Genomic DNA, 21224 nt, shown 5'->3' with positions numbered 1-21224 from the left:
GGTAGGCTAGTTTTAACTATTGTCTCATATATGTTCCATTTTCTTTTCTTTGATATTTCTTTACTCCATAGAACTCCGTTTAGACATGCTATAGCTCTTCGGGCTTGTATGATTCGATGTTCAATTTCTCGTTCGTCTTTTCCACTACGGTCGAAGATGACGCCCAGGTATTTATATTCGTCACATGGATTTATTTTTTGATTGTCTTCGATATCGAGTTGTTCTGCTTCAGCGCCAATTGAGAGGTATTTTGTCTTTTCTAAATTGATATTTAATCCCCATTTCTGGTATTCTTCAATTAGTTTTCTAAGCATATATTCCATGTCATCTTTGTCATTTGAGGTCACCACCTGATCATCTGCAAACTGTAAAGTATATATACAATCCTGATCGTTCAATTGTATACCCATTCCTTTGACTTTCCTTTTCCATTGTTTCAGAGCTGCAGAGATATAAATCTTAAACAAAGTCGGAGAGATACATCATCCCTGTCTGAGACCCTTAATAACTGCAAATTTTTCAGCTAAGAGGTTTCCGAATTTCATTTGGGAGTTTGAGCCGTAATATAGATCTTTGAGAGCACTAACCAATGTTTGATGTATGTTTGATGTGCCCAGGACTTCCCATAGTTTATTTAGCGGGACTGTGTCATATGCCTTCTCAAGATCTCAAGAAATTATATAAACAAGGGATTATTTCATAAAACAGGTAGATCCCTTGTTTATACAGGGTGTCCCGAAAAGATTGGTCATAAATTATTATACTATAGATTCTGAGGTCAAAAATATGTTGATTGAACCTAACTTACCTTAGTACAAATGTGCACATAAAAAAGTTATAGCCCGCTAAAGTTACAAAATAAAAATCAATTGTTTCCAATATTTCGAAAACTATTAGAGATTTTTTATTGAAAATAGGCATGTGGCATTCTTATGGCAGAAACATTTTAAAACAAAATTATAGTGAAATTTGTGCACCCCATAAAAATTTTATGGGGTTTTGTTCCCTTAAACCCCTTCCAAACTTTTGTGTAAGTTTAATATGTTTACTTTATGTAAACTTTTTTAATATGTTTACGTAAAAATTGTATGGGGGTTTCGTTCCTTTAAACCCCCCAAATGTTTGTGTACGTTCCAATTAAACTTTTATTACGGTACCATTAGTTAAACACAGTTTTTTAAAACTTTTTTGCCTCTTAGTATATTTTAATATTATTAAAATGTAAATTATCGATTTTTCATATTATTACCAGGTCCCTATAATCTTACGTAACCATATACAAATACGTGGTGGATTTGACAAACATTCAAAATATCTCGATAAAAACTGGCTTTTCGAGAAAGTTATAAGAGGCAAAAAAGTTTTAAAAACACTGTGTTTAACTAATAATACTTTAACAATAATTTAATACGAACATACACAAAAGTTTAGGGGGGTTTATGGGAACAAAACCCCCATAAAATTTTTATGGGGTGCACAAATTTCAGTATAATTTTTTGTTAAGATGTTCCTGCCATAAGAATGCCACACGTCTATTTTCAATAAAAAGTCTAATAGTTTTCAAAATATTGAAAAAAATTGATTTTCATTTTGTAACTTCAAGGGGCTATAACTTTTGTTATGTGCACATTTGTACTAAGGTAAGTGACGTTCAATAAACATATTTTTGACCCCAGAATCTGTGGTATAATTTATGACAAATCTTTTCGGGACACCCTGTATAATTTCTCAACTCGGATAATAGCACTCCGCTCTGAGTCTCTTATACCTATACCTTGTTAGACTCTACTAAACTATTAAAATTCATTGGTGTCCTTTTCTGAATAATTTTATTTTGATAATCAGATTTTATAGATTATTTCATTCATAGAGATTGTGACCGAAAGAAACTTAACAAAAATAAAAATTTCAGCGATTATTTCATTCATAGGAGATTCCGACCAATAAAAAGCTACAGAAATAAGAATTAAAGTGATACTTTTTGATAATATCCCGTCGTCAAGCATTACGTCAGATTCCCTTCGTTACTAAGCAAAAATAAACATTCAGTGACATTAATTAGACAAGGTAAAAACGGCGGGTTATTTGGAGAAAATATTCCCACAAGATTTTTTTGCATTATCACATTCGTGAGACATTCCAGAATAAGATTCAAGAAGTCGCCCACGCGAAAAGTGGTCCAAATTTTTTTTAACAATTTTTTTAATCAAAGTTCTAATGAAGTTTTATATTATATTTGAATGACATTATACCGTTTTACAAACGAAGCACTTAGTTATCTGTAAATTTTTAATAAAAAAATAGTTAAAATTATTTAAAAATGCAGTTTTACTCATGAAATATTCTTACCGAATTACACACCGAGCTATTAAAATTACCTATTTGTATTGCCCTCGTGACAATTTGACATAATTTCCCTCCCCTTCGGGTCGGGATATTAAAACTGTCAAATTGTCACTCGGGAAACAAGTCGGTAATTTAGAGCTCATGTGTAATTACAAGTGATAATATGCCATAATATGTCAAATATTGCAAAATATACAGAAGCAGTAAAAAAATCAATTGTATCTATGCAAAATATACAACAAATATGCAATTGCCCTAATAGTCTAAGAGCTAGTGAACCCTCCGACTAACGGTCGTCCTGTAAGGCTAGAAATATGTTTAGTGATAATTCATAGCACACCAAGGCTAAAAACGATGACCTGGCAGGCATCAGCCCTGCACGTGTATCTATCAGGTGAATCGAAAAGTGCAAATTTAGGGGGTTAAATAAACTTCCTCCTGTAAAGTTTAAATTTAAGTATGTGTTTGAGTAAGTCATTTAGAAGAAATGTGTACAATGACAAGCGATTCTGAAGAGCATAAGACCTTGCCAGGCGAGGGGAAAGATTAGAGATTTTTCCTAAAATTATTTTTTTTTGCATCGAACAAAGTTTTGTTTTAGGTTTTTTGAATCATTCCAAACAGAAAAGGTGTTTAGTGACTTTTCTCTTAGGTTAATAGTTTTTGTTATATAAGCGATTAAATATTTTGAAAATTGCGAAATCGGCCATTTTTAACCCTAAATCGGACATTTAACTAAAAATTTCAATGTTGCCAAGGTAGGTAGATATTCTTTAAACATTGATTGTTGAAATCCCGAAGAGTTTTTTGTAATACAATATCGAAAACCCCTTTGTTTTTTAATTGCTAATCAAGTGGACGCGACAGAGGAGTATAAGTGAGGACGTTTGAGTTTGCATAAATTCATTATCTCGAGAAAGGGCAAATTTAAAGAGAAATCCTCAGACAGGTCGATTTTTATTCTCAAGTTAGGACTTTTTGGCATATATATAATACTAGTGACGTCATTCGTCTGGGCGTGATGACATAATCGATGATTTTTTTAAATGAGAGTAGGGGTTGTGTGATAGCTCATTTGAAAGGTTATTTAATTTTTTATTCAGTAATATAAACCTTAACATAATTATTTATACAAGGTGTACAAAAAAAAGGGTGTTTTGTACACCCTGTATAAATAATTATGTTAATGTTTAAACTACTGAATGGAAAATTAAATAACTTTTCAAATGAGCTATCACACAACCACTACTCTCATTTAAAAAAATCATCGATTACGTCATCACGCCCAGACGGATGACGTCACTAGTATTATATATATGCCAAAAAGTCCTAATTTGAGAATAAAAATCGACCTGTCTGAGGATTTCTCTTTAAATTTGCCTTTTCTCGAGATAATGAATTTATGCAAACTCAAACGTCCTCACTTATACTACAGTGTCGCGCGAGATTGATTAGCAATTAAAAAACAAAGGGGTTTTCGATATTGTATTGCAAAATACTCTTCGGGATTTCATCAATCAATGTTTAAAGAATATCTACCTACCTTGACAACATTGAAATTTTTAGTTAAATGTCCGATTTAGGGTTAAAAATGGGCGATTTCGCAATTTTCAAAATGTTTAATCGCTTATATAACAAAAACTATTAACCTAAGAGAAAAGTCGCTAAAGACCTTTTCTGTTTGGAATGATTCAAAAACCTAAAAAAAACTTTATTCCATGCAAAAAAAATTAAGAAAAACCCCTAATCTTTCCCCTCGCCTGGAAAGGTCTTATGCTTTTCAGAATCGCCTGTCATTGTACACATTTCTTCTAAATGACTTACTCAAACACATACTTAAATTTAAACTTTACAGGAGAAAGTTTATTTTACCCCCTAAATTTGCACTTTTCGATTCACCTGGTAGATACACGTGCACGGCTGATGCCTGCCAGGTCATGGTTTTTAGCCTTGGTGTGCTATGAATTATCACTAGACAAATTTCTAGCCTTACAGGACGACCGTTAGTCGGAGGGTTCACTAGCTCTTAGACTATAAAGTCCTGTCTCCAATAATTATAACACAATTCTAACACAATCTAATTATACCACAATTTTAAAAATTAAAAGTAATTAATGTCGAATAAAAGCTCCGTTGTCTATATTACATTAAAACGTGCAATAATTATGTTAGATACTCATTTACAACATAACGAGAAAAAATACGAGAGGAATAATTATTTTGTATGATGGTGAACAAAGTTAATGCTGTTTAGAAAATTCAAAAAATCCTTGAAATGGGTTATACAACAGTTTCTTAATTAGGCAGATAATGACTGGCAGATGGAGACCAATTTATATTTTATTCAAACCGAACCAGTTCCTTTTAAATTTTTTACATTTAGTCCATTTACTCACGGATTTTGCTACGGATTTTAAAGAACGCTTGGATTGACATGAAATTTGGCATATATGTATTGTATTTATGTCATGTCGTAGAAAAATAGTGATAGTGCACTTTTGTCCTGGGGGTGAGTATCAAAAAATATACGTTCAAAATAAGTCCGGAAGTGGATACTGACTAATTCTAAGTAACTTTTGTTCTATCGAGTTTTTTCACTAAGTCAATATTTTCGAGTTATTTGCTAGTGAATATGTTTATTTTTTCGAAAAAAATATTCTAATAAAAAATATAGGTTATAAAAAAGTAAATACAATGGTATATATATGAAGTCTGCAGACCCATAGCCCGATCAAAGAACAATCTGACCCAAAAAAATAAAGGAAGGAGGAAAATTTGGGAATAGGTGGTTGAAATTGTCTATTATTGTATAAGAAAAAGTTTACAATTCTACATCCCCTCTATTTTACAAAAATGGAGGGAATTGGATAAAATGACTAATTCTAAACAACTTTTCTTCTATAGACTTTTTTCACTAAGTCAATATTTTTCGAGTTATTTGCGAGTGAATATGTTCATGTTTAACAAAATAAAACATGTTTTTGGAAGGTGTTTCAGAGATAACTCAAAAAGTAAGTATTTTAGCGAAAAAAATATTCTTAGCAAAAATATAGCCCATAAAAAATTGAACAAAATGGTGTATACATGAGGTCTGTAGACCCAGTAGAAGCAGAGTTGCAGCCAATGAAAAGTAGGTTCTTCTTCGTCAAATTCCAAATCGAATATTTCAATGTGAAATAACCCAAAAACGGAGCACCTCTAGGGGAAAATTAATTTTAACTTTTTTAAAGTTAATTATTTATATGGGAAATAAGCCACAATTAAAATGAAAAAAATAATTTTATTAACGTTTCGACGCCCAAATCGGGTGCCGTTGTCAAAATACGTGTATTTTGACAACGGCACCCGATTTGGGCGTCGAAACGTTAATAAAATTATTTTTTTCATTTTAATTGTGGCTTATTTCCCATATAAATAATTAATCATAAAAATGCCACAAGGAAATAGCTTCAGAACAACATTTTTTAAAGTGTTTAAAAAAAAAGGTTTATTTTTGTTTAAAAAAAAACTTGTAATATGTACGTGAATTACGCTCAAAATATTGTTGGTCCCTTTTATTTTTTGGTAAAAAAATCGCGAAAATCACCCCCTAATTAGCATTACATATAAATTTTAACATTACCACTTCACAAGTTACTTTGTCTATGTATTATTTATATGATTTGTAAGTTTAATCAGTTCAAAGTGCTTCGTTTTGAAAAAGCTGTAGTTAAAATAGCTTGAACGAGTAACTAATCACGAGTTTAGGCAAATTTTGAACAGCCATAGCATAACCAATTTTTGTCTAACAAGAAAACAAAAAGTCAAAAATATTCAGAAAAGTAAAACGTACATTTTAGTACCCTTTAAGATGTTGGGGTGTTGGGGTGTTTTATAGAGGTAGTACCTTTTATAAGAACGGCCACATCGAGCGTAATTATACGGGAGATGGTTCGAAGTAACTGGTCCTCATAAGACATCCAACTGTCACTTATGGCTCCACGTGCCACACCCTGGGCAACTGCATTGGTCTGTAGGCTAAACTAAGTGAGGGTAACCACCGAGCGATTGCCGGTATAAGCAATCTCCACTTACTAGCCAACAGCTTCGGGTGGATGAGCTAGTAAGTGTTAGGGCACTCTTTTGTCCTGAGACTGAGAAATCGGTCTCGAAGGCGGATGAACCCTACAGAATGGTCAACGGCATAAGGATGCAGAAGGCAACGGGGAACCACTGCATTAAGGACTCATAGAGTACCCCTACTAGTAATCATCATGGTGGACATGCAAAGGAGAAGTACTGATCATGGACATCGGATACCAAGATCCGGCAGAGGAAGACAAATAGATAAGTACAAGGCTTCCTCGGTCGTAAACTTGCGAAACCCTTGTAATAAGAAAAAGATAACCATAAAAATTGCTACGTGGAATGTGAGGAGCTTATTCTCTTCGGGAAAATTAGATAACGCCGTGTTGGAAATGGATCGTTTGGGTATAGACATATTAGGCATAAGCGATACACAATGGCCAGGAAATGGCAAATGCCCCACAACTAATCATGGTATGTTTTATTATGCCGGAAGTGACACCACAACCCATCGATACGGAGTTTGAGTCATCATCTCAAAAAAATGGAAAGATGCTGTAGCAAATTTTACTCCATTCTCAGAGCGCGTGATGTTAATACAACTGAAAGATAAGAAGAACATAATAAACATCATACAAGTGTACGCTCCTACAGCAGACAAAGACGAAGAGGAAATAGAACAATTCTATAATAACTTAGAAGAGGTGATGAGAACAACAAAGAGACAACACATTAACATAGTAATGGGCGATCTTAACGCCAAGGTAGGTCAGGGTAAAGTTGGAGAAAATGTCGGTGAATAGGGCTTAGGTAATAGAAATGAAAGGGGTGATCGTTTAGTTCAGTTTTGTCAAAGCGAAGATTTAATAATAACTAATACATTCTTTAAATTACCCCCAAGGAGACTGTCTACGTGAACGTCACCTCAACACACACAAGAAAAAGTAATCAGAAACCAAATAGATTACATAATGGTGACAAAAAGATACCGTAATGCCGTGAAATCTACTAAAACTTACCCTGGAACTGATATCGGTTCGGATCATAATCCAGTAGTATCTGTGTTAGAAGCTAGACCAAAGAAAATGAGAAAAACCATCATCCCAACGTTAGACTTAAGTCAGCTTAAAAGTGAACACCGACGACAAACAATGCGCGAAGAAATCAACACCGACCTCAGTGTAGCAGAAAACCAAATCCGCAGAACAGACAACATAGATGAAAAACTGAAGTATATAAACACTATAATAAGAACTACGGGAAAGAAACACCTAACCAAATCTCCAAAGAAACATAAGGTGTGGATGACACCAGACATACTAGAACTAATGGATGAAAGACGCAAATTGAAGAATAATTCAGAAAAATACAGAGAGGTTGATAAGAACATAAAGCAAATAATAAAGAAGGCCAAAGAATCATGGATTAAAGAACAATGTGTAGAAATGGAAGACTATGAAAGAAAGTATGACACATTCAATATACATAAAAAAGAAAAAGAACTTACAGGAACCCAAAGAAGACCTCAAATAAGTTTGCTTAAGGACAAAGACAGAAATATTATTGTAGACTTAACAGAAAAAATTAATAGATGGAGTGAATACATAAGAGAATTGTTTGAGGACAACAGAAATAACATTGACAAGGTAAATGGTGAAATGGGACCTGAAATCCTAAAATGTGAAGTAGAAATGGCACTTAGAAATTCCAAAACTGGAAAGGCAAATGGACCCGATGAAGTTCCTACTGAATTACTAAAGCTCTTGAATGATGAATCAATAGGTATAATATTACACTTATTTAACAGGGTCTAGGACATTTCGGCGTCGCCGTTTCGGCGTGGCCATTTCGGCGTGGCCGTTTGGGCGTAGAGCCGTTTCGGCGTAGGCCGTTTCGGCGTCGGCCATTTCGGCGTCAGAGATTTTATTTTAGTTGACTAAATACCTACATTGGAGTCTATTAGTAAGACATTAGATTATACCTACGTTACTTTTTTAGAAATTTAAGAGGCTCTTGATTTATATCTATACCACACTAAAAAAATATATTAAATGTTATTTTTTCCAACTTTTGTAAATGTAAGCTATTTAATTGCACATAATTAATTAAAAAATTAATATATTATATATATTATATATTATACAGTACAATTTTCAAAGGAGGAAGACCTAACCCTTCGGTCCAAACCTAACTTTCGGGTATTATTTTACATCTTCTAAAATTAAAATGTCGAAAATTGTTCTCCTGACTCTACATTTTTTGTTAAAGAAAATTTCAGACTATCATACATTAACAACTATTTTTTTTCTCTCTCACTTTGCCAAAGTATCTGTCGCCGAATCAGCCGGCGCCGAATCGGCGGGCGCCGAATCGGCGGGCGCCGAACCGGCAGGCGCCGAAACGCCGACGCCGAATCGCTGGCGCCGAATCGCCGGCGCCGAAACGGGCCATCCCCATGTAGGGTTATAAAAATATACATTCTGCAAATATTTTTGCTTAAAAAAGATATTTTAACAATATTAAAATTCTCCGTCTATATACCATATAATGTATGTCTAATTAAAGTTGAAAAATGTCAGTTATCATCTAATTAGCTCTGGGACAATTAAGAGAACAGCAATTATTATTAATATGCATTAATAAAAAATCCAATATAGGTATTTGCAGAATAAAATATAACAAAATGTTTATAAAAGAAATATATTTAGTTTATTTTTCTACTTGACCATTAATGTTAAAATTGTGTGACCAATGAACTCCAATGTATTTAAATAACTATATTAAAAGATTTTTTTCCAAAAAATTGCCTGACCAATAAACCTCAATGTAGGTATTTAGTCAACTAAAATAAAATTTCTGACGCCGAAATGGCCGACGCCGAAACGGCTCTACGCCCAAACGGCCACGCCGAAATGGCCACGCCGAAACGGCGACGCCGAAACGTCCCATTCCGTATTTAACACAGTATACAATACTGGTATTATACCTCAAGAGTGGCTGCTGTCTACATTCGTTACACTGCCAAAGAAATCCAATGCAAAAGAATGTTCAGAACATCGAACAATATCTTTAATGAGCCATCTACTAAAGATATTTCTAAAAATCATCCACAACCGAGTTTATCAAAAGTTGGAGTCAGATATTAGTAATACACAGATGGAGTTCAGAAAAGGACTAGGTACTAGAGAAGCTCTCGTCGGTTTGAATGTTCTTACACAAAGATGCCTAGACGTTAATCAAGAAGTACATGCATGTTTTATCGATTTTGAAAAAGCGTTTGACAGAGTACGCCACGATAGGCTAAGAGACATTCTTGAAAGAAAAGACATAGATAATAAAGATCTGCGAATAATTCTCAACTTATATTGGAATCAGAAAGCTAACATCAAAATAGAAAACGAGATATCAAAAGCAATAGAAATACGTAGAGGAGTAAGACAGGGATGCATTTTGTCACCACTGCTATTTAATGTATATAGTGAAAGCATCTGTCAGGAAGCCCTTTTGCAAGCAAATGAAGGAATCGTAATCAATGGAGAGGTTGTAAATAATATTCGATACGCAGACGACACTGTACTAGTTGCAAGAACAGTAGAAGAATTACAACGATTACTTACAAACATAAATATTGCTTGCAACAATTATGGCATAAACATTCATATCAAAAAAACCAAGTATATGGTTTTCAGTAAAATCATGACACAACCAGCACATATTAGTATAAACGGCATTCAAATTGAAAAAGTATCGAGTTATAAATGCTTGGGAACTTTAATAAACGAAACTGGAGACCAAAACAATGAAATAAAAAGACGTATCGAAATTGCCAGGGCCACCTTCATAAAGATGAGAAAATTCTTCTACAACAGAGATATAAGCATCCCTCTACGATTAAGAATGCTAAGTGGCTACGTATTTAACACGCTATTATACGGTGTAGAGGCCTGGACTCTCAAACAGAACAACATAAAAAATATTGAAAGTTTCGAGATGTGGTGCTACCGTCGAATGCTGAAGATAAGTTGGGTTGAAAGAATCACAAATCTTGAAGTAATACGAAGGATAGGAAGAGACCCAGAAATTTTATTAACGATAAAACGAAGAAAACTCGAGTATTTGGGTCACCTGATGAGAGGTCATAAATACGCATTACTTCAAAATATAATGCAAGGAAAAATAGAAGGAAAACGGAATCCAGGCCGTAGAAGAATGTCGTGGATGCGGAATTTGAGAGAGTGGTTTGGCTGCACCACTAATGAACTTTTTAGGTCAGCTGTAAACAAAGTCAGGGTAGCCTTGATGATTTCCAATCTCCGATAGGAGTGGCACAAGAAGAAGAAGAGATTTTTGGTATTTCTAATTGTTTTTAAGTAATTCTATAAACAATTACGATTTTTTTCAAAATTAAAAAAAAATGTTTTATTTTAAACCCAATTTTTTTTCAAAACTGAGCACTTTGAACAAATGAAACTTATTGATAATATAAACAATACATAAGTAAAGTAACTTGTACGGCGGTAACGATTAATTTTATTTGAGAAGCTTATTAAGGGGTGATTTTCGCCATTTTTTATCAAAAAATAAAAGGGGCCAACAATATTTTGAGCGTAACTCACTTACTTTTAATGTTAGAAGTTTTTTTAAAAAACAAAAATAAACCTTTTTTTAAAAACTTTAAGACAGTTGTAATTAATTTTCCCCGAAAAGTGCCCCGTTTTTTGGTTATTTCACATTGAAATATTCGATTTGAAATTTGACGAAGAAGAACCTACATTTCATTAGCTGCAACTCTGCTTCTACTGGGTCTGCAGACCTCACGCATACACCATTTTTTTCAATTTATTATAAGCTATTTTTTACTAAGAATTTTTTTTTCGCTAAAATACTTACTTTTTGAGTTATCTCCGAAAAACCTTCCAAAAACATTTTTTTTTGGTTAAAAATGAACACATTTACTCGCAAATAACTCGAAAAGTATTGACTTAGTAAAAAAACTATAGAACAAAAGTTACGTAGAATTAGTCATTTTATCCAATTCCGGACTTATTTTAAACGTATATTTTTTCACCCCCCACAAAAAATTTTCACCCCGTATTTTCAAATTTTTGTAAAATGGAGGGGATGTAGAATTGTAAACTTTTTCTTATATAATAATAGACAATTTCGACTACCTATTCCCAAATTTTCATCCTTCCTTTATTTTTTTGGAGGTTTCCGTAAAATTTTGCGTTTCCTGATCGGGCTACCAGTAGAAGCAGAGTTGTAGGTAATGAAAAGTAGATTCTTATTCGTCAAATTCCAATTTGAATAATTCAACGTGAACTAACCAAAAAAATGAAGCACTTTTCGAAAACTAATCACAACTTTTTTAAACTGTTTAAAAATAGCTCTATTTTTGGTTTTAAAAAAAGTTTTTAGCATCAAAAGTAAGCAAGTTACGCTCAAAATAAAGTTAATATGTTACGCTGTTAGTATAAAGTTACGCTGAATATAAGCCAGTAATTAGCATACCAAATAAAATTAATTGTTACCGCTTTACAATAACTTACTTCTGTTCTATCTACTGATCTGTAAGTTTTATTGGTTCAAAGTACTTATTGAAGATATTCTTCTTTAGGCGCGATTCGATTGAGGGTAAAATTGTACATAAATCTGCGCGCCTGCGCACACAGACATTATGTAGTTCATTGCTAATCTTTCAAGATAGGTACAGTCCGTCTAATTTACTTACCGTTGCACGTCATTATCTACGTTACAATTACAAAAAATTCTTGAATTCGTTTTAAATCAAATACATCACACAATTTTTGCGGAAGTGAATTATACAGCAAAACAAATTAATATTCAATGTAAATAAATAAAACCTTTAGAAATAGAAAACAAGAATTAAGTTATAATCTTACGTTAAAGTACATAATAAAAACAGTAAATATAATGAAACAAATACTTATAGTAAAGAATATAAACAAATATGAAGTGTCATCACCGCAACTGTCAAATAAATGTTACCAATTTATGCCAAAATATCACCTTCGTTCGATTATAGGTACAGTGTATTCCAAACAAATGTGCTTCATAAAAACGTTTTATAATCCATTTATACAAATTAAATGAAACATATTATTGTGTATTTCTTTAAAACATTAATAGAAATCTTTAAATATTATTTCTACGCGTATATAATAAAATATGTCTAGTGGCTGTAATGCCAGTGTACTCGACAAAGTGATTCTAAAAAAGAACACACCTACAGTAGGAGCGGCTAAAGATACAGTGCGGCTCCCTAATTTGCGCATGCGTGTCCTCAACTCCAACGTTGCCGTTTCCGAGATAGTTTGACTGGTTTGAGATAGTTTGAAGGACAAATTTGTCAAATTACGTTGAGAACAAGAAACGCATCTAACTTCACTTGTATTTTGTATATTTGTCATTGTCACAGCTTTGGATTTGGTTGTTTGTTGGATATTTTTTATATTTTGGATCTAAGTTGTATGTGTATGTCCTGTTTTATTCATTAAAAAGGACTCCTAAATAAAAGTTTATTCTCAGATACAGATGATTCATGATTTGACCCAAATAAATATGAAAAAAGGACATTTATTGAAGCTATATAATTTGAAACTGTTAATTACAAGAATCACATAGACATTCTTTATAATTAATTTAGACATTTTTGTGTGCAAATAAATGTTTTTAGTAGGTATAGATGTATAATATGTAATTTCAATCAATTTGAATGCACAAATATCATGCTTGAGAAATTGTGGAAAAGTTTAGGATTTGTTAAAATTCTGGATTCGAAAGTACAGTTCAATTCAATAGATGTAACATAATATACCTATGGTATTAACAATATAAACAGGTTAATACAATAAAACAAAGGTTTTTGGAATTTTAATCCTTTATTATATTAGATATAGGGCCCGTACTTTATGTCCCGGTTAAACCGCCATTAGCTAACCGGGTTTAATCAGGACAGAAATATATGCATAGCATAGACATATACACAATTATACTTATTATTATGATTAGGAGTGCGAAAATGGAAAACGAAGGTGAGGGATAGGAAGCTGACTCTGGAACAGGTCACAAGACTTACCATGGGTTGTGGAGCCAATGATGATGATATTATGATTATACATGATATTACAATGCAAGAGGCCCAATGAGGTACTTTTCTTTCTCGATTAGCTAACCGAGGTTTAACCGGGACATGAAGTACCGGCCCATAATCTATAAAGTTTTCAACCAAAAGTATGTATTACACTTTCATTTTCGTGTCATCAGCATTTGTTTATTTAAACACACTGTCAAAAAAATTAATAAAAAAAACACCATAATGCTAATTTTTCTATTATTATTTTTGTCCTTTAAAATACAGTAGAGCGTTGATTATCTGAACGTCGATCAACCGAACGACTGGTTATCCGAACTCCCGACTCCTGTGCCCTGCACTCGAGTACTCAGCAAGCGTTAGTAATTAACGCTTAAAATATCTTCAATTTTGTATCCAAAAATATGTTTTGTTGCAAAGACTGCACTTTTTTGTTTAATTGCTATTTGTCATTATCAAGGTATAAACAAATATAATTATATAAATATGGTTTTCATTCACTTGTGGATAAATATGTATGACAATCTCAATATAGTTGGATTATCCGAACAAATCGGTTTTCCGAACGCCCATGTCCCCCAATTAGTTCGGATAATCGATGCTCTACTGTAACTTCTTTGTTCATACATTTGCTAGTTGTCCTTTTAACAGAAATAGATATAAAATAAATATTAAAGGATACCTACTCAAAATCAAACGCCAATATCATGTATCTATTTATAAATTTATTAATAAACTGCTAATAATAATAAAATACTTAAATCAGTCACCAATATAATATACCTATTTATTTATAAATTTATTAACAAACTGCAGTCCAATAAAAATAAAATTATCAACATTATACTACATTACAATGATCTTTCCATCATGTTCGAAGCATATTATACTACCAACATTCGTTGGAATATATTCTTTTTAGTATGTGTGTAGTAGAAGCATAGCATATACTATAAAAACATTCTAAATTTCATGTTTTTTGCATATACTTCAAAGAATATCCTCGGACCAAATATATTGAGCACATTCATGTACATAGTTACTTAGAATATTCGTAAAAGTTTATTCTTGGAATAAACTTATCGAATATTGAATATCGAATCTACCAAGAACATGAAATTGTTATGTGGGAACCATTTAGGCTTGAGTTAAATGGAGAATAATCTTTTAAAACAAACACACACAAAATTTAGTTGCACTAGATTTGCTCCTGGTTGAAAATGTAGGTACTGCCGCAGCTTGTTTGATTTTAACTAACAGCATCCTCCTTTTCCAGTATTTCAATGTTTTCTCTTTTAACAACTGCAATATTATGTAAAAGTATACAAGCCGATATTATTCTTCAAAAAAAAGGTAACTTGCATCTCATTTCACATATTAATATGGGGAATCTTTTCTTCATAAAATACCAAATAAATATTCTTTCAATAACAATTCTTGAGGCAATTTGTGATTGATTATACAGCACTTCAACTACTTTCTGAAGATTATGCAATGGTGTCATTGGTCCATAATTCTCAATTTTATATACCCATCATAATATGCAAAAGTATTTAAAACTTTTAAACCTAAAATAGCACTTCCATATTGTATGTTGGTTATGTTGTTCTTTATCTGACAAAATAATTAAATTCATCGTTTTACTCTTTTCAATGATCTTATATATTTTCTTATTACCCTACATGTACAGGTAAAACAAAATAGAATTTTATTTTTATAGGTTATTTTTATATTTACATTACAAAAATATTATTATGTCATTTGTCAAAATAAAAGCTTCCTTGCCACGAGCTAGCATTTTGAATTTCCCGGCGATGTCAATGTGTAAACAACATGACAACGTTGTAAATATTTTGACGCATGCGCAAATTAGGGAGCCGCACTGTATCTTTAGCCGCACCTCACCTACAGTTCACCAAGAATAGCTGAAAGTCTGAAATTCTAACTGCCTGCGCGAACAATGAAGTGAGAACGCACTCGGAAGGAAAAAGATAGCCTGTACGCGCGGGTGAATTTTAAAATATAGGTACAATCGGAGACACAAATATAGAAACGTAAAGTTTGAATAGTTTCTAATAGGTCCCGTACACAATTATTATTACTGTCATTACTTTTCTTCAGTATATTTGTAGTATTTTTTTTACAAAGTGAGATGTAATAAAATAGATCCAACAAAAACCGCTTGAGTTGCTATAAATTATGGCATTATAAACCAAAAATTATATTTTTATATTGACTATTTATACTTTATATTAGCATTATATTGACCAAAAGGTTTCGGAGAAAAAGGGCGTAAGCAGTAGGGTAATAAAGTAGTAATAAAATCGTCTATTGCAATACTAAATAGAAATTAGATGTTCGGTCCCGGTGAAGCATAAATATGGTGTCTTTGTACCAGTACCTTTTGTTAAAAGAGATATTTATAACCTTTCTCGTATCCATTTCCATAACATTTGTCGTCATCGTTTTATTCAGTCCACACAAACTTTTCACTAATTTAAAATCAAAACTGACATTTTTTTCAGCGACATATTGCTTCATAGAATCCCATACTAACTCTATAGGATTCAAATCCGGATAATATCTTGGGTAACCGTAAAACTGAATGTCCTTTATCCTCGAGTATTTTGTCAATTTCATAGGTTTTAAACAGAGGTTTGTGTAATTTTATAATGTCGTATAATTCAAATTTCAACATGTCATCTGTAAAGGAAATATTTCGCGTTGTCAGCCACTGCTGCATTTCTGCTTTCCTGGAAGACATAGTTGGACATTTCTCAGTTTGTACGTTGTGATACGGTGCATTATCAATCACTAAAACGCTGTTCGGGGGCAAATTTGGTATCAGTTTATCCTGAAGCCACTTTTTGTAATTGTCGTAGTTCATTGTATCATGATAATCTCCTGTTTTTATAGTAGGTTTGTAGCGCAGATAAGCGTTTTTAACAAAACCACTTTCACCTCCAGCGTGCACTATCACAAGCATCTGTCCTTTAGATACTGGTTTTTGTATGCCCTTGTTTGAACTATCAGACCAGCTCTTTTGGTAGGTATGAGATGAATGGACGTATGTTTCAAGAAATTCAGTCTAAGATGTTAAATATTGGGCTTTTCCATTAATAATTTTCTATTAGTTCTGGTTTTTCGCCAACGAAATCCCATCTTTCTAATTACTGTTCGTAGGCTTTCTATGGAACCTGAGTAGTTGTACTCCTCTGCAAATGTTCTGTGTATGCGTTTCACAGTTGGGACTTGTTTTTGTATTATACAAAAATCCATTATATATCGTCGAAGACGCCTTATATCAAAATCGTCCAAGCACGTTTTTGAAGCGCTTTTTTTTCTCTTTTTGTTTGGAGTTACAAATGAGGAATATTCGCCATCTTCAATTAATTGCATTTCCCGAGCAGTTTTTTGAACGCTGCTTAAACTAATACATGTTGCCAATACCACACGTGCCTGCACTTTTTTCAAATCTCTACACGGTTCATTGTTTTTCGCTTCATTTATCATAAAATGAATCACGTTTGCTATCACTTCCCGTGTCTGATTATTTAAAACTTTTTCCTTCAGATTCGATTTAAACAAAATTTGCAAATTTTAAATTGATTCTCCTTTGCGGTTCGCACTTACAAAAAATGTTTCGCAGACTGTACCGACTTGTTCACGTTACAAACGGTAGATATTAAGTGAACGCTCAGTGCGAGATCCGTCGGATGACGAATGCGCATCATGAGCGTGGTTATTTTCAGACTTTCAGCTATTCTTGGTGAACTGTACCGCCTAAATATTTCGTGTTGGTATCATGTGACCTCACGGGCTATGACGCGGATGACGTGCAACGGTAAGTAAATTAGATGGAGTATATGTATGTATCTGTAACCGTGCAAATAAGTCATTTAAAAAATATATTAGTGTTTTTAGTAAATGTATTATTTATTATAATTCTTGTGTTTTTGGATTTGTGTTTCTCTGTATTAAAATAATAAAATATTATGTAGGCATAACATTTTTACACTATTTGTGTCGTGTTGTGTAATTATATCCGAAACTTACATGTCAATTACAAGGACCTCGCTTGAGTAGTTGGTAATGCGTTAGCTCCGAGATTGGAAGGACGCGGGTTCGAATCCTGGGCGATTCATATATTTTTTTTTATTTTTGGTTGTTTTAATAAAAAATTTTTGACAGTGGTAGATAAGAAAGTTAGTTTGATATTTAAATATAATACAAATAACCTGTTAAGTATATTTACTTCGTTTAAATTACTTATTATATAATAGAAGAATATCTTCTTACGTGCGTACAAAGTACACACACATTCATTTTTTTTAACAAGCAATAGCCTTCTTGTTTATAAATATATTCTAATTTAGAAAATCTTAGAAAGTATTTTCAAGAAAGTCGTCTGTTCAACGTTGTCATCTACAAATTAATATTATGCCTCTTCTATTTTTCAAGTGATTTTCCGCCTTCGTTTTATGTGGTATTTATGTTTATTACGTCCAAATATTTGTCCTTTGAAGTGTGTCAAAAACCGACAACGGGATGGATATGCGTATTTTCTATTATGCGTGCGCATAAAGCGAATATTGACGAATGAACCCTCTACACTCCGTCCTATGCTGCCGAATAAGCCCGAATATTTAGACGCATACAGCGTAGCAACAGCGAAGTGTGGTGCCGTGCCGGCAATGGTATTGTTTGGTGTTTTTTGCGACCGGTTTTTAGTCCAAAGCGCATCTGTTTTGAGATGGACGTTGAGAGGTGACTCATATTTTTTTGCAGAAATTTCTTGCAATTAACTCCTGTAATAATAATTGGGTTATCCTCCCACTCAAAAATGTCTGGAATGTTGTTTAAATAATCAAAATGTCAAAAAATGAAGGAAAAATTCGATTATTTTTTTCGTTTTTTGATTATAACTTTTAAAGTATTCACTTTCAAGAAAAGTTGTATTGATATAAAAGTTGCGTAATTAAATTTCCTACAGTATAGGATTGGTTACAAATTTTAAAAATAGTTGCAAAATAGCAATAATTGCGAAAATACCATAAAAAAACAAGTATTTGCATTTTACATTTTTCAACCATTTATGCTACACTTAGGACCTTCATATTTTACCCTATATAATATAGTAAAACAATACTGTAAATTTCATTAATATGGGTGCAATAGATTTTACAAAATAAATTTTGCAATCCAGCTTTCGCAAAAAAATTCATGTTTTCAGAATGTCTCAGGACTGAAAATAAAGCAGATAGCAAGTTGAATTTTTTTTACGTATAGGAGAATATCGTACCTTTCATTTGCAATTTTTTCACGGCGTCAGGAATTTTTTTAAATAAACATTAATTTTTGGTGCTACGCGCAGGACAGCGGTGTTCGATTCACACAAGTTGATTTCCACCAAAATTTCTTCCAATCTTTATCTAATATATTATTTTCTTACACTATATTTTGTTGTATTTTAATATTTTAATTCCACAAAAATCAAACTAACTTGATTATTGTTTGTGAAATATTGTTTAAACTGTTGCATATGTTTAAAAATAATAAACTTTTATTCTCTAACTTAAAATATATGAACAAAGAAAGTTTTTGTCAAAAAAAGTGTTATTTCAAAGGACAAAGCATGTGTTTTTATTTTGCAATAAACAAATTTATTTATTTATATCGAAATGTACTAAAAATTAAAATTTGTCAATCATTATCAAAGGTCATTGGAATGCCCAATCAGAGCAAACTATCCGCTGTCCTGCGCGTAGCTCAAAAAAAAATGTGTATTTTAAATAATTTCTGACGCCGTAGTGGTTAACCGATTTTAATTTTGTAAATTGAAAATGAAAGGTACGGTATTCTTCTATATTCAAAAAAATTAAACTTGCTGTCTGCTTTATTTTCAGTCCTGCAAGATTTTGAAAAAAATAATTTTTTTGCGAAAGCTAGATTGCAAAATTTATTTTGCAAAATCTATTCAACCGATCTTAATGAAATTTACAGTATTGTTTTCTTATATCATAAAGTTTTACTTGGTAAAATATGAAGATCCTAAGTGTAGCATAAATGGTTGAAAAACGTAAAATGCGAATACTTGTTTTTTTATCGTTTTTTCGCAATTATTGCTATTTTGCAACAAGGGTGACATTTTTAAAATTTTTAACGAATTGTATATTGTAGGAAATTTAATTGCGCAACTTTTATGTCAGTACAACTTTTCTCGGAAATGAATACTTTCAAAGTTATAATCAAAAAACGAAGAAAAAAATCGAATTCTTCCTTAATTTTTTGACATTTTGATTATTTAAACAATGTTTCGGAACTTTTTGAGGATAACTCAAATATTATTATATGAGCTATTTTCAAGCAATTTCTGCAAAAAAATATGAGTCACCTTTTAACGTCCAAATGTACTAATATTTTTACAGATGCGCCCTGGTCTATTTGGAGTTTACAATTATTTATATTCCATCATCGGACCTATGAAACTACTAAATAGTTTAGCCACCATTTTTCGATCTGATATTCATTTTGCAAAATATTTCTTTTTTATTTGTAAAACTTTGTGACTCGCCCATTTCCTTACGCCCGTATTTCCAAACCGTCAGATTTTTGAAATATACAGTGTTCTTCGTGTACTTAACTTACCTTGTATTAATCTGGCGTTTTCGAATTTTTCTAAGGATATATTTAAGCAAGCAATTTGATTCAACCCGACCTGTGGGAGATGTTCACCCTTTCGAAAAAGAGACATTCGGGTGTAACAATTCATTGGGGCGAGGTGTCCTGGCCCGAGTATAAATACAGGGATCACCCCACCTCGCTCCAATGCCCCAGGCCATCCCTTTCCCCCCTATAGCACGCTGATGCGCGATAGGGGCACAACTATCAGCCAAATGCTCTTCACAATGGAACCCTGGGTAATAGGATTCCAATGTGGTACCCTAATCGAATGCAAAACTAGGCCAGCGTTAAGCGCTCTAAGCCGTTTATCCTCTTAATTACTTATCCGCGGGAACTAAAATTGCTTGCTTGGGCTCCAAGCCATTGTACCGAGCCCCAATGGGCTCCGTCCAATGGCTTGGCGCTCTAGAATTTTATGTTGATTTTTTTTATTTTGTGTGATTTTTTTGTTGGCTTACGCCTTTTTTATGATTTTTTTAATTGTATGGTGGTTTTACCTGATCGTCTGTCTGGTATCTTGGATGACTTCCTGGACTACCTTGGTCACTATGTTGGTGACTAGTCTGACCAGGTATTCTTCGTCTGGGAGGATCGCTGTGGTGGCCTGTTGGTTTTTGCCCTGTGTGGCTTTGGCATAGGAGACTCCGTTTGCCTGTTGTCGTCTGTTGGTCTGTTGTTGTGGCCTCTGTTGTGGTGGTCTGTTGGACTTTTTGGGCATCCTCTGTAGCTTGCGGGGTGACTTCCTTTGCAGTTAGCGCAGGTTGCCTTTGTTTCTCTGGGTCTTTTACACATCTTCGTGTGGTGGTCTTCTCCGCATTTCACACATTTGGGATGTTTGTGGCACGCGTTCTGCGCATGGTGGAAGCCTTGGCAGTTGAAGCTCTGCGTTGGCTCTGTCGCTTTTCTTAGGTCTTCTACCTCTACCTTCATGTGGCACATATTGGTGATCAGCTTAGCCTTTTCTACGTCCTCACGATTCAGAGTCAGTACGAACATCGGCAGTTGCCTTTTGGGG

At 33.1% G+C, this 21224-nt stretch overlaps 2 protein-coding genes across 4 annotated transcripts in view; one reads left to right on the top strand and one right to left on the bottom strand.

The window, feature by feature from the left end:
- The window catches only part of LOC114330915 (ATP-binding cassette sub-family C member 4), a 242880-nt gene that overhangs the window by 130459 nt on the left and 91197 nt on the right, over positions 1-21224 (top strand). The gene's annotated exons all lie outside the window — the stretch shown is intronic.
- LOC126890949 (uncharacterized) lies at positions 16047-16511 on the bottom strand. Its single transcript, XM_050660124.1, has one exon. The coding sequence runs from the start codon at positions 16509-16511 to the stop codon at positions 16047-16049; it is 465 nt and encodes a 154-aa protein (XP_050516081.1).

The sequence above is a fragment of the Diabrotica virgifera genome, chromosome 9, assembly GCF_917563875.1.
Source record: "Diabrotica virgifera virgifera chromosome 9, PGI_DIABVI_V3a".
NCBI lineage: Eukaryota > Metazoa > Arthropoda > Insecta > Coleoptera > Chrysomelidae > Diabrotica > Diabrotica virgifera.
The sequence above is the reverse complement of the archived record's forward strand: the minus strand, read 5'-3'. Positions and strand labels throughout refer to the sequence as shown.